Raw genomic sequence first — 15119 nt, 5'->3', positions numbered from 1 at the left:
CGGCAGAATATATTAGTTTTCTACCAATCACAGAGGGAATAAAAACGAAAAAGAAGCTTGTAAGTTGTTACCATAGTGAAAAATACTGTACTTTATGTTAAAAATGCACGATCGATCCTTAATATATTGTTCAAATAGTAAATAGATCTCTAATCTTCAAATATGAACAAGTTTTTCCTAACTTTAAATTATAGTCGTATAATCAATTTCCATCAACCAAAGCTATGTCTTAGTTTCTAACTTTAATTGATGTCTAGTAAAGTGAGTATGTTCCTATGATGATTGCATGATGATTTAAGAGATATTTGAACAATTTCCATTAGAGATAGCAACAGAACATGCTCGGATTTTTCATTAACATTTTCGTTCTGTCTAAAATTTTGGAGAGACAGGCAGACAACAATTATAAAAAAAAAAAAAATCTCTTCTAACACCTTGTTTAATTAACTATTTAATTTAATTTTTAATTTTATATACACAAGTTAATTTGAAAAATATAAAAACATATTAAAATAAATAGATTCAGGATGGGACTATGTTCCGCATCCTCATCACCATCTCTTTTAGTATTCGGGATGGAATTTCATGCCTTATTCTAGGTGGGGCAATGCGGGCGGAAAGAGGGAAGGGAATTGCCATCCCTAACTTTTATCCTTTAAAGATGAATTGTGCAACTACAATAAGAGGTTAAGAATCAATTTGCTCTATCTTAAAATTTTGAAAATAATTACTCAAACAATAACTCAGGGACCTGTGGTGCAATTTCACCAGTAGGTTATCAATGGGAACTAAAATCGTGTTTTTTTCTTTCGAAGAAAACACAATATTGTATGCACGTGAAGGGGGATTTCAACGATATAAGTCTCATCTTTCATCGTAAAACTTTTTAATAAAATGGACTTCTCCAAAAGTTGAGGCGTGACAGCTTGCATTAGATTAACTTAATGGGTTTTTTTCTTGATTTAATCAGAAGCGTGTTCTTTTGTATCCTTGATTGGAATCACAAAGTAAAATTGAAGGCCAAGATTATAAGCCAAATTAAAAGTGAGTACACTTGACAGTCTTGATTGTCTTCAAAATGTTGAGCCATTATAGATACAATATAGAGAAATTTACAATCAATGCTGGTATCAAGCAAATACCAAAGTTATTTATTTATTTATTTTTTATGAATAGACTTCTTGAATGCTATAATTAGAACACAAGTACATGAAAATATCAGTAAGAACTTCACGACAACAATTTTTTAATTTATCGACTCGAAAGGTTGTGATTTGAGAGATTAAGTAGTATTGTTGATAAGAGGGGGACGTAGTGCTCATCCCTCACTCCTTTATTAATTCAATATAATAGGAGAAAGTGTGGTAAAATTTCATTTTGAGATAAACTCTCTACATATCTTTTGTGCACCCCTTTATCCACCAAGCGGTCAACCATTTGGGTATTAGTCACATTAAGAATCTCGTTTTGACCCCTAAGTAAAGATTGACATTTGCTTAACTTGATCAATTTTTGTGAAATTTCTTGATTTCAATAGCGAGAAATGCTTAATATTATTGTTTGTTGTATCGCATATTCTAACTTATTAGTAGTAAAAGAAAATATAAATTAAATAAACTTTTAATGGGTTGGAAAAATGTATCTTGCCATAAAACGAATTTTCTTCATTTTTACCGCGAATTATTAACTCATTTAGACGAGAAGCATATTATCGCGAGAAAAAAGGACAACTTTGGTATTTAATGACACGTGAACTTGGAAAATAACCGTTTGATAAAGAAGGTGTAGGAATTGGTTCAAATAATTGACCAAAAATTGGAAAATGAAAAGGTGTGTAAAAGTGGAAAATGAAAAGGTGTGTAAAAGTGGAAAATGAAAAGGTGTGACTACGTGTCAACTTCGACCAAATATTTGGACTTGATTCGATGGTCAAATTACAAAAGTAAATAGACCAACTTATTCTACTCGTCGAGTAGATCGTCGTGGTATATTTGGAATCTCGGAATCAAATCCAGATGAGTGAGAAATTACGGATCAAATTTGGAAGAAATGAAGTGTTGCAACTTTTCGAAATGATGAAGGTTTTGGTCAATTGTTGCAACTTTTTGAAAGGATGCATGTTTTGGTCCACACTATTTCATTTGCACCCTTTCTACATCTATAAATAGAATCCTATGGACATAGTTGGTTACACCAATTGCATTGAGCATTCATTCTCCTCTTACAATTCTCTCTTTTCTAATTCGATAGCATTTTCATGCATTTCCTTGGTAGAGAGAGAATTTTGTTCGAGTTCGCTGGTCGAAGTCATTTGGAGTGCTCCTATGGCTTGACGTAGTCATTGTATATTGAGAGATGAATGTCAAAAAATCGTTAGCACCGATGCGGGACAAATTAATCTTAAGGACCAAGTGTCAAACACTTGTCTCGACTAAAAATTCATCACCTGCGTCTTTCTTCCTATAGTTTTTTGATTTCTTTGGATTATATTTTGATTTCGGGAAATAATTAACATTTGTTATTTTGATTTCGGGAAATGATTAACATTTGTTTACATGTTTATGTTGCAAGGTTCTATCAAAAGAATAATTTGCTTTCGTTCAAGATTCGAAAGGGATGAATCCATATCCATGCATTCAGATTCAGTAACTTTTATGTTTTGCTTCTCAAATCCTATTTAAGTAAGTCGAAATTACGTTTCGATTTCACGCAAATAATCGGTATGCTTTTGTGAATATAATATGCACGTAATCGGTGTAAATTTTCCCAACAATCTTAAGATGAATTTTGTGTTCGTTGTGAATGGTATATTCTGTTTCGAATCTGCCAACTATACTACTCACTAAATGGAACAAATTGGGTTCTATTCAAAAACTGCAATTTGAAATTTTGTTATATTTGTATCATAAAATGGAAATAAAATTTGAACCGGTGCGTGCATGAAAACCCAATATTATGTGAATATATGAATGGAGACGTTTGAACATAACTGTAATTATAGAGTTTTCTTCATCTTTGCATACGCATTTTTCCTTAAGCATATGCAGATTTCTGCATGCATCTGGTAATATGTTTCATGAAAATATTCAAAAAGACAGATGGCATGTGTACTATAAATATTTGGAAAGACAAATAGCATGTGTGACTATAATTAAATGCATATGTTGCTATAATTTGAACCAATGGATTTTCGCTTGACATTCTGCCATACTTTGAACATTCTAGTTTGTGAAATTTTTCTACTAACCTCGAAAAATATGATGTTTCTGTATAATGTCCATCTTGGGAACTTGTGAGTGACCATTTTCTTCTATGTGAGATTGCAATATCTCTTATGACATGGAAGTAAACATTCCTATAAATGGAATAAACTTATACAATGAATGTATAAATGTTTGGAATATAAGTTGTTATTCCTTCACATTGGTCATGATGAATTGGTTATTGTTAAAAACAACTCGAGTCCAATAATGAACGGATGGAAATAAGGAAATTATTTCTAACATATAAAGATGCCAATTATTTGATGAAAGTATATGAACTTTCATGACGATTCCTTTGATTGAAATATGATAATGGTATGGTAAATTAGTTGGTTAAAATTCAATATCTTATTGAAATTATACTAACTTTGACTATGATGATAGCCTCAATTAGTATCATAAAATTAAGTGAGATGATTTAAGTGGATATCATTATTTAGTAATGAGAATTAAGCCACTTAATTACTTGAAATCGTAAAAAATTTTGCATGGAAAGATGTGTTTTTTCATATGGAGAATCATGACTTTTGGTATGATTAATTTTCAATGGGTGTGTCTCTTTATAGAGATTAATTCAAGAGGTGTGTCCTCTTGTAGGATTGTTTCTTTTGAAAACATAATTTTTCAACCGATGATTGAGATAAAACTATCATGTGAAATGTCACAAATGTGATAAGTTGCATATGTTTGAAAAAGTTGCAATGTTTAGCCCTCTTTATTGTTGAATTGACTTCAATCGTGAGACCAATTAAAATTGGTTTATGCTTGGAAAGCATTGCTGGACTATATGATGGCATTGATTTAATTTAGATGATCAAAATTAATTAGATTGAAGTACGTTATATGCAAGTTGATGACTACTACTTTGAAAGTACATAACTTTCACGAAGCACTCGACACGAATATTATCTAAGAGATAAATGAATAGAACTATAAAAGTGTTGATGAACTCTAAGTTCAAGTATAACCCAAGAATGTGGGGGTTTAAATTTAATGCTTGTGAACTTGAAATGAAAAGTTTAAAATTTGTGGATGCAACGTTACTAGATTGCATATGTATTCCTAATTGAGGAATTGTGGGGGTAACTCAGTTTAACAGTTACATTTGCTTTTATCTTATAATTATAGAAAGATATCTATGAAGGTGAAAAGATAGAAAACTCTTATACTAATTATAAGGACGATATATACTAAGTTTAAAGTGGATTAACTGGGTAGAAGTCGATTATAGCGTTTGTTTAGACTTGCAAGAACAATTGGAATATTTGAAGAATATTCATATAGTTTAAATGCATGGTAATGTTTCAATGATGTTATTGAATATCCATGATTCTGAAATCCACTTATAAACATGGTTGACTAGTGTAATAATTAGATAGAAATCCTCTAATAGTGTTGTTTGGAAATTGATAAAGCTTTAGATAAAGCTAATGAGGCATGTAGCTTCATGAGAGGATTTCTTGTTGGCGATAATTTGTATCTATCAAATGAATCGATCATTGGCTAGCTATATTTGATAAGATACTAAGTCACATGTAATGGTAGATCTAGACGTATAAATCATAGACATAATACCATTAAGCAATTGATCTCAATGGTGTAAACTCGTGGTACCTTTAAAGAGATTTACTAAGAGAGATCAAGAATACTGCATATCGAAGGGAATGAGGTAAAGCCTACTACGTTAGAGTCCCTATAATGGTAACCCTACATTGTTAACTGGAGATCCCAAGATCTTAGTTTAAATGGACAACTAAGTTATCAAAATTCCATGAAGCACTAAGGAAAATAGTTTCCTAACTCATTCCTATGATATTAAAGTGCTTTTTACAGAGTTGTAAGAGGTTAAGATAATCTTTTAATGATTCCTATATCTTGATTAAGTCAAGTGGAGTAGGGCAGAATACTCTTAATAGGAGGTTACCTATGTAAGTGTGAAGTGGGGCCGCTTCAATGAAGAATTATTCAAGGCTTGAATTCTCTAAACACTTGCAAAACCAAAAAGGGTTCATGGTCAAAATGAACCAAATGAGAACCATGAACAGTTTAGAAAAGACATCTGTGTGAGTATCATTATCTCGGCTTATACTAAAGGCTGAATGGTTCAAGACATCACGTTCACCAATTAATCAAGTAAGTCCGATGGTATTTCACTAAAGGAGGTTCAATACCAGAAACTACCTTCCCTGATGCAGTGTTTTTTCGCACCCTCTCTATATTGTATCATATCATCGCATTTGCATATGCGTACCCAATTTCCATTCATGTGGGGGATTGTAGGGATTGGTTCAAATAATTAACCAAAAATTGAAAAATGAAAAGATGTGTAAAAGTGAAAAATGAAAAGGTGTGACTATGTGTCAACTTCGATCAAATATTCGAATTTGATCCGATGGTCAAATTACAAAAGTAAATATACCAACTTATTCTACTTGTCGAGTAGATCGTCGTGGTATATTTGGAATCTCGAAATCAATTCCGGTTGAATGAGAAATTACGGATCAAATTTGGAAGAAATGAAGTGTTGCAACTTTTCAAAAGGATGTAGGTTTTGGCCAAGTGTTGCAACTTTTTGAAAGGATGCATGTTTTGGTCCACGCTACTTCATTTGCACCCTTTCTACATCTATAAATAGAATCCTATGAACATGATTTTGGGTACACCAATTGTATCGAGCATTCATTCTCATCTTGCAATTCTCTTCTTTCTAGTTCCATAGCATTTTCATGCATTTCCTTGGTAGAGAGGGAATTTCGTTCGAGTTCGCTGGTCGAAGTCATTTGGAGTGCTCCTATGGATTGACGTGGTCATTGTATCTTAGGATATGATTGTCGAAAAACCATTAGCACCGATGTGAGGGAAATTCATCTTAAGGACCAAGTGTCAAACACTTGTCTCGACCAAAAATTCATCACTTGCATCTTTCTTCCTATAGTTTTCTAATTTCTTTTGATTATATTTTGATTTTGGGAAATAATTAACATTTGTTTACATGATTATGTTGCAAGATTCGATCAAAAGAATAATTTGCTTTCGTTCAAGAATCGAAAGGGATAAATCCATATCCATGCATTCAGATTCAGTAACTTTTATGTTTTGCTTCTCAAATCCTATTTCGGTAAGTCGAAATTACGTTTCGATTTCACGCAAATAACCGATATGCTTTTGTAAATATAATATGCACGTAATCGGTGTAAATTTCCCCAACAGAAGGGTCTTGGTGGGACTGTTCTGGAAAAGCAATGGTAAAATTAGGGCCTAAAGCCCTGAACAAGTAGTGGCCAACAAAAGAGAAAAATTTGCTCAAGTATCCATTCCATTTTTTCATTTTCTTTTTTAACAAACCATAAATTTCTATTCAGGAAGATCACCATGAAAAATCTGTTTTTTTTTTTTTTAAATTGTAGTACTGTTCAAATCTTAACCAACCTTTCTATTTCTATTCAGGAAGATTTGTACTGTTATTGAATAGTTATTGAATATATTCAGCCATGGGTAATTCCACTATTGTGTAACAACTTGTAGTAATGTGCGTATTATATGGGGAGATTAAGTGGAAACTTTGAAAAATAAAAATAAAAATTGAATTGAATATAAGCAAGCCTTTTTTGTATAATTTTGCAAAATTAAGAAATTAACATTCACCTTCTTTCAGAAAGTTAAAAAATTCAATAAATGTTCAGAAACAAACACTTCAATTCTAATAAAGAAGAAAGCAGGTTTTGAATTCTTTAACGCCTGAATTATTTCGTGGCATACATCTATGTTTTTCCCCCCTCTTTATAAAGAATTATGAATCAGTACAAAGATAAAGGAGGTGGGTAGGTTGAGTCATGCGCCACAGGAGGAACAGCCGCCGCCGCCGCATCCATCACTACCGTATGTATCGCAGTAGGTTGCCGACGAAGCCTTGTCCTTGGAATGACCTCCTTCACATGTAAATATAACGGTGAAGACAATAAAAAGGCCGATCAAAACCACCAAAGCTCCAGCACCGAAACCCTCAGCCCCGCCTGCATTCCAATCACTGTCACATGCAGATTTCCAGTGTCTTGCCATTGAGACGAATGAGCAATTAATCACAGGAGGATTCTTATCTTATCAGAAAAATCAACTATCCCTAATTCGTTTGGCCGATTCACTTTATAAAAATACTGAAAAGAACTCCAGTCTTCTTATGGAAACTTTTTATTCAACGGAAATCAAGATGCATGTTGAGGAAAAATCCGTATTATGGAAATTTTTTATTCAACGGTAATTAAAGGCATTATGCTTAAAGGCCAAACATATTTAAAAACGCAAATTTTTATTTAACTTTTAATGCAATTTTTATTTATTTATTTATTTTAGATACATATGAATTGGCAAAGTGGTTCATCAGAATTCAGAATCTAGGATGGTAGTGTAAATTATTAACATTGAACTGTATAATTATTTCATTTCCACTTGATGAAGATATTTTCTCTCACACTCTCTAGTTATTAGTTCAACTATAATAGTTAGACCATCTTTGATTAAGCTAATAATCAATTTTTAGTAAATTTTGAAAAAAAAAAATGAAGAAGAAGAAGAAGAAGAAAAAAATATGTGATTAAAGAGGTATATAGACGGTAGATGATCTAAAGAGATCAAGCACGAAAACTTAGGAGTAAATCGTAGCTAACTTTCATGTTAGTATTATTTTGTTTAAATCGATTCATTGATTTGATTACACCACTAACTAGACTGAGCTACGGTTTGGTAGGAATTAAAATCTAAATCTTAATATAAATCAAAGTTAACAATTAATTTTAATCATATATTTTATGAGATCAACAAATTTTCAACCACATGCTTCGTTAATTTTTATCAAAATATACTAAAAAATTTGATTTTATTTCCCACCAAACATGGACTAACTGTCGCGTGAATTGTTCATTAACAAGAATCCAAACTAAAGCACATGGACAGAATGCTATAATATGGAGCACAACAATATAAACTAGTGGAAATTTTACCACATACCTTATTTTTAATATATATATTCATATTATACTACTATATATTTTTTAAACCAAAATTACTGCATTTTATGTAATAAAAATAAAAACACAAAATTGCTTCTATCATCCATTAAATGATTTCATGACTGTAATTACTCCTCCAAACACGTCTCAACATTTCCGGTTAAGAATAATTTTTTGAATCTATCTTAATCAATCTGTCAAACATGCCCTAACTATCACTATTTAACTTTCCCCAAAAATCCCCGACATTATGCTCTTACTCTCTATGGAAAAAACAAAAAATTCATCAAAATTGAGGTATTTCCGCTTTCAATCGTATTCAAACCTTTCTTCACGTTCCAAAGATAGGTTATATTTCACTCTGTGTGTCTAGAAATTGATTTCCATGCTACGATTCGCACTTACCCGACTATTCTGCGATTATAAAAACTCTAATAGCTGTGAAATTTTTTTTACAGTTCATCATGAAAAATCATACAGATCATACCCTTTTCCTTTTATCATATGAATTGGATGGTATACCACAAGACAATTAACAGGTGAGTTCATTAGAATTGGAAGCATTATTAGTATACACATGTCACAATCGCAATTTCATACTCTAGTTTAACACAAACTGTCTAATTTATTTAATTTTTTTTGTACGTCTTCATTTTTCAGGCACAATTGCGATTTATATGTAATTAAGTTTGCCGAATATATTATCAACCAGAAGATCAACCAAATGGTAGAGATGTTAGATGCAAAAATTGCAAAATTGTACCTAGCAGCTCAACTATACAAGCACGTTTGCGAGAAGGTTATCATAGGTTAGGAGACTAATTTCGATCTTGTACCACGGAGTATCAAAAGGGAGTGAAAGTTGTTGGGTATCATTATTGACTAAAAGCGATGCAGATTAAGTATATTTCTTCCTGGACTAGCAAATTTAATTTTGATCAGTTTTCAAACGCTACTTTACTTTTGTTACCATTCTTAAAAAAAAAAAAAAAAAAAAAAAAAAAAAAAAAACAGGGGAACAAAAACATCACATTTATTGAGAATTGATTGGACAAACGGCTTAATCCAAGGGTTAAAACCTATTCTAATGGTCTTATATAAGCAAAGTTTTGACTTCTCGCGTTTCAGTAGAAACAATGAAGGGTGATGAACCATCAAAAAACGTGAGCGATGATTGTCATAATCTATCTACATTGGTCGCAAAATTTTCCACATTTGTATCAACAATTATGCAATTGAGTTAGCCAAATAATACATTTATTGGAAATGAGTAGATTTTTGTGTAAATTGCAATAACCAAGAGTACTTCTAGAAGATAATTTTCCATTACTATCACTATCAAGTAATTCATCACTTTCATTAATGTTTTCATTGATTTTGATCGCTTTTTCCTATCGATCATTTCCTGAGCAGAGTCATGTAATATCTTCACATGAAATCTTGAATACCATTTCATAGCTTCTCTCTTCCACTGCCGCAAGGGGGTAACGGGACAAATAACAATGGTTGGTTTGTACATACTATCAAAATGTAATGATCCAAGGAAAGCTAAAACATGGATGGTTTTACCGAGATCCATCTCATCTCCAATTATTCTGCCTGCTCTATGACAATGTAGTTCCCATAACCACTGTGCACCAACTTGTGATAGTCAAAAAGCTTGCTAAAATTTGTTTTTGGGTTCTGAGTCCCCCTCTAGCATTACAAATGAAGATCCTTCTTCCTCAGCATCTTCGATATCTTCCAAATTGTCTTCTCCATAACCAGAGGTGAATAATAATTTTATGCAATAATTATTGGAGAACAATAATTTTGTGCATGATATCGCGCGAAAGGTCAACAGAGTGCAAAAATTCGAGTTCTGGCAAAATGAAGTTATGCGGATGTTAAATTGTAGAGATTGTGATATGCAAAACATAGAGTTCAATCTGTGCTACAGTTCTGTATATGTTAAATTACATCGATGTAGTAAACAACCGATGATCATTCAATTGTTACTAGTCAAGAATCACATTCATTTCGAAAAATGGCACAAAGGAATGAAATTCAAAAACATAGATAATATGGAAATGGAATATCCAAAGTTACAGTAATATTGGCTAGAAATTTTGATATGAACATACTACCTCTAGTTATTTTGCGAAGAAATTCCGAGTCACGAATTGTAACACCCCCAAATCTAATTACGTAGACTTGAAAGTATTAGCATTTAATTTCCCCTTAGAACCATAAATGCGGAATACTGAATATAAATTTTTCTTCAACATAAAAATATTAATGACCCTCACTTAAGGGAGGAACTTTAGAAAACTTTTATATTTAATAAAGATATAAGATAATCAAATTAAGAGTTCAACTTATTTCAAGTTGAATCAACATTGAATAAATTAGTACCAAGTCCGTCTCACCACAAGTAGTCGTCTCGACTCATCATGTCTTCATCATCTAAAAGTGGGGAGGGATAATGTGGGATGAGCTAAAGCTCAGTAAGCAAATCCATGCACATGATGCATGCTGATGATATGCATATGCATTATTTTAAAACGAAAGGCATTTTTCAATATGAATCCCCATTATTTCATTTATTTAAAAACATTAACACCGTGAGCTCAATTGATGTATCGCCTATAGCCAACCAGAATGTAGTGGGACATGTTATTTGGAACCCGATCAAATTCTACAGGTAGTACCGCAAAGCGATTAATATTAACATTAACATTAAATATTCATCATTCATCATTGGTTAGATGTGCCGGTCTCCCCCAAACCCCATTTTCCACTCACATTTTCATGGCATAAACATACATCTCATAACAAAAACATTCGGGATACAAATCTTTAAACATTCATTGAGTCATGACATTTGGAAATATTTTATTTATTGAAATTTCATGTATGCTTATTGATGCATTGACGTGCATGAGTATACATGAAACATTTATAATATAAAACGTAATAATTAAACATCATGTTCACATAAGAACAGATTTATGTAACACATTCATACATTTAATGATATCAAGTGCCATGAAGATAAAGGGAGGTTTATTTACATGATGTCCTTAACAATTTACTTTTAAAAAGGTCAGTGGCGAAGTCCTTAGTCGCCCTAGTTTATAACCATTTACTTGGAAACTTCAATAAATTAAAGTTCACTCTTTAAACATGATCCATAACATTTTTCTATTAAGTTAGATCTCAATTATATGCTCGAACTGTAAATTAAAACTGTAGAAAAGAGTAAAAGTTAGATTTTAAGTTAAAAACATTCTTAGCTTATAAGGTACTGTTTGGTTACATTATATCTACTACATTAATTTATGGATATTAAGTTCAGGATAAGGATACACTAACATTTTAAGGATAAAAGATAGCAAGATTACGAGGATCATTAACTGTGAAAGAGAAATTTGGTAAAGAGGCTAACAATATTTAAAGTATCCTATGCATCATTCAAAAATTCGTACAAAATGAATTACTTAAAAGAACATAATAAATCCATGCAAGATACTAGTTAAGATTACTGTGATTTAGAAGTATATGCTGAATTGTTAACTTCAAAATTCGGATTAAGGGCCATATTTAATTTAGTAAAAATATCAAAGCCACTGTAAAAAAAGAATGGAAACTAATTAATAAACGTGAAATCAAGAATTGTCAATTATCACAAGTGGCCTTAGAGATGAACGGTCAAGAATTAATCCCATGGAATTCGGTAATCAAATTAAATTTAGATGTCAACAAACCATCTAAACTTTTAATTGGCTCCATTAGCGAAAATTCACGCCTAAAATAGATGCCGAGTAATTTAACATTAAATCAATTTACTATTAAAAAGAGAAAATAGGTTATTACCACAAATGTTTAGATTCCAATTCTAATTATAAAGATAGTATAAATATCACATAATATATTATAAATTTAATGAAATTATATTTATCTTTGATTTAGAATTACTAGTCAAGTTGATTGTTTAGAACATCCAAGTTACATTCCATTACAACAACATAGATAGTCAACACAAAATAAAAATAATATTAATGTAATTAAATTAAATGGACATGATAATCACGAAAATTAAGAGCACAGCATTACTCGACTCTCGTTGAATGTCAAACACTAGGATTACCTCAATGTAATCATTATGACATGATTGCCAATGATGGATATTCTCAATTCCTCTTAACCTCCTACATATATCGTTATGAAGTTACAGAGTCGGGGTACATGCCATGGGAGGCCAAACCTTACACTCGATATCATTTGCTACCAAAATCCCCTCAAAAGTGCAGAAATAAATTACAACCAATCACCAGGACCCAAAAAAATTGCCTGTTCTATAAAACAAACTGTAAAACAACCATAGTGCTGCATACCAGCCTTCAACTTCCATAAATCTCAGAACTTTTTCTATGCTTTCTTCATTCTTCAGAATTCGTGACCCCCCTTTTTCTGCAGCAATTTCCATATATATATATATATATATATATATATATATATATATTTTTTCTTTTCAATTTATATCGATTCTAAACAGTCAATAATAGCATAACAATACAGAGAACCCATCCAGCAACCTTACTCGCAGAGCTTTATGGTTTCCCTAGCAGGAAGGTAAGCTATATCTAGATTTCACTTACTGCTGAAGAAAAGGAAATCTGGGTGATTGACCTGCAGCAATTTTAGCCGATCATCAGCATCCTGAAGGAGAGAGGTCACCAGTTGGCGCTGATATCCTGCATTTGGGGTCCACAATGATACTTTATATTTATATGTGGCTAGCCCAAAAACTGGCAATGAAATTTTGGGAACACCATCCTCCCTCTCATTTGAATATGAGACAAGTGGAGTATGTATAGTTTCACTCCCTGAAAATAGAAGAAAGGCAAATATCAAAAACAGGACGGTGAAGATATCTATCAAATGCAATTATAATCATGCTGAAGGTTAAAAGTGTTCAGAAGTTACTTGACTAAAGTTTTTAAGGCATGCAAAGAAGAGAAGAGTCCAAGGTGACTTAAGAAAAGCAATCAGAAAACTAAGAGGAAAGACAACATGCAATATATACTAAATTGGAAAACATGTTATCCTTCTGTTTACTATTGGGAAATAAAAAACCTAGAACTCTTCAGACATGGTAATGGACAAAATGTAAATTTAAGATTAAAAACAGAAAATAAAACAATAATGACGAGCATACTAAGGAGGGTGTATTCATTTGAGAATTCTAAATACTTTTAAAGACATTTAAGGATTTAAAAAGCATAGGGGCATTCAATTGAGATTTTTAAAGACTCTATAAAAATTTTGGTATAATCAATAGAGACTTTATACTTTTCAAAAGTCTTTAAAAGTTTCGGTATATTTAATTAAAACTTTTTAGAAGTCTCTAAAAATTTTATGATAATCAAAATTTTAATGACTTTTAAAAACTATTATAAAAGTCTTCAGAGTATTAATTTTAAAGCAGATAGTACAAAAACAAAATTTCAAAATAAGTTTCTCATTCATCCCAAGATTTTAGGAGACTATAACAAACGGATTTTTGTAATATATTTTCTATCATGTAATATTCTCTTTCTTCTTCCGTTCTACGAACCTTACAATTATGGTTAAAAGTTTATTAGTTATTTTCCTACTTCTTGATTATATTTGTTCTCTATCCATTTTTCTTTCTTTTTATTGTTTCTGATGAGGACATCATTATAGTTGGACTTTTATTATTATTTCAGTATTTTAGTTGGACTTTTATTATTGTTTCAGTTGGACTTTTATTTAAATTTACGTATTTTAGTTAAGGCCTTAAATAATGGGCTTGGCCCTATATTTCTAGGTTTTTATTATTTAAACCTATCTTGGTTTGTAATTTTTGGACAATGAATTGATTAAGAATTATTGGTTTGGCTGCTGCCATCTCTTCTCCCTTCTGCCCTATTTCTTCTTCTTCTTCCTTCTCCAATATCTCTTATTGTTATCTTTATTGAATTAATCATTCTACATCAAATTGGTATCAAAGCCAAAACCTGATTATCTTCATCTCAACTGTTCACAAAATAACCACCCACAATGAACAGTAACTGCAGACAGTCACAGTAACCCGGAAATCAGACCACTCCGTGGCCGCCATCTCTATTCATGGAACCCCACTCTCGATCATCCTCACAGCTCCGACGCCTGTCATCACCACTCCAACAGTAACCCAATCCATATCCAGGCGACAGAACCCAAATTGACCCAACGCCTTCTTGCTCTCCACCGAGTCTTCGTCCACTTCGTCGACTCGTCTGCCGTCGCTATCAACGGACGACACCGATGACGGCATTCCCGCCGTCCCAAATCGGGTTGCATCTTGGGTGGGTTAACTGGGTTATTAGTTAAGTGGGTTGGGTATTAGTTATCAATTGGATTTTGGGTTAATTGGTTTAATAATTAAGTGGGTTGGTTTATTAGTTAACAATTAGGTTTGGACTTAATTTCAATTGGGTTGGACTTATTTGTATTGCTTGGGCTTGGGTTTGGGCTTGTTTAAGGTTTTGAGTGCAATTTAGGCCCAAATTTGTGAAATGGGCTCATTTATTATTTTGTTATTCTGATTTTGTATTATTATTTTTTAAAAAAAAAAAAGAGAGAAAAAAAAGAGATAAAAAAAAGAACAAAAAAAAAGTCAAAAAAAAAAAAAAAGAATCGTGAATTTTAAATTTTCTGACATTATTTACAGGTTCATTTTAGTTGACTGTTCAGTACCGCACCTCGACGAGCACAGAATTTTCTATCTTGGCATCTCAGGGCTTAGTAGTTCAGAGCGTGGAGACATTCGACGCTGGGACGACTCAAACCAACAGTACTCAGG

The 15119-nt window shown here is 32.1% G+C and overlaps 1 protein-coding gene across 2 annotated transcripts in view; it reads right to left on the bottom strand.

The window, feature by feature from the left end:
• Window positions 1-12772: 12772 nt before the first annotated feature.
• Window positions 12773-15119, bottom strand: part of LOC111396308 — a 12628-nt gene continuing 10281 nt past the window's right edge. For both annotated transcript variants that reach the window (XM_023022706.1, XM_023022707.1), the window contains exon 6: window positions 12773-13137. In XM_023022706.1, the coding sequence (XP_022878474.1) occupies window positions 12902-13137 (236 nt within the window). In that variant the 3' untranslated portion in view covers window positions 12773-12901. The remainder of the gene's footprint in view (window positions 13138-15119) is intronic.

Source organism: Olea europaea, chromosome 6 (assembly GCF_002742605.1).
Source record: "Olea europaea var. sylvestris chromosome 6, O_europaea_v1, whole genome shotgun sequence".
Lineage (NCBI taxonomy): Eukaryota > Viridiplantae > Streptophyta > Magnoliopsida > Lamiales > Oleaceae > Olea > Olea europaea.
The sequence above is the reverse complement of the archived record's forward strand: the minus strand, read 5'-3'. Positions and strand labels throughout refer to the sequence as shown.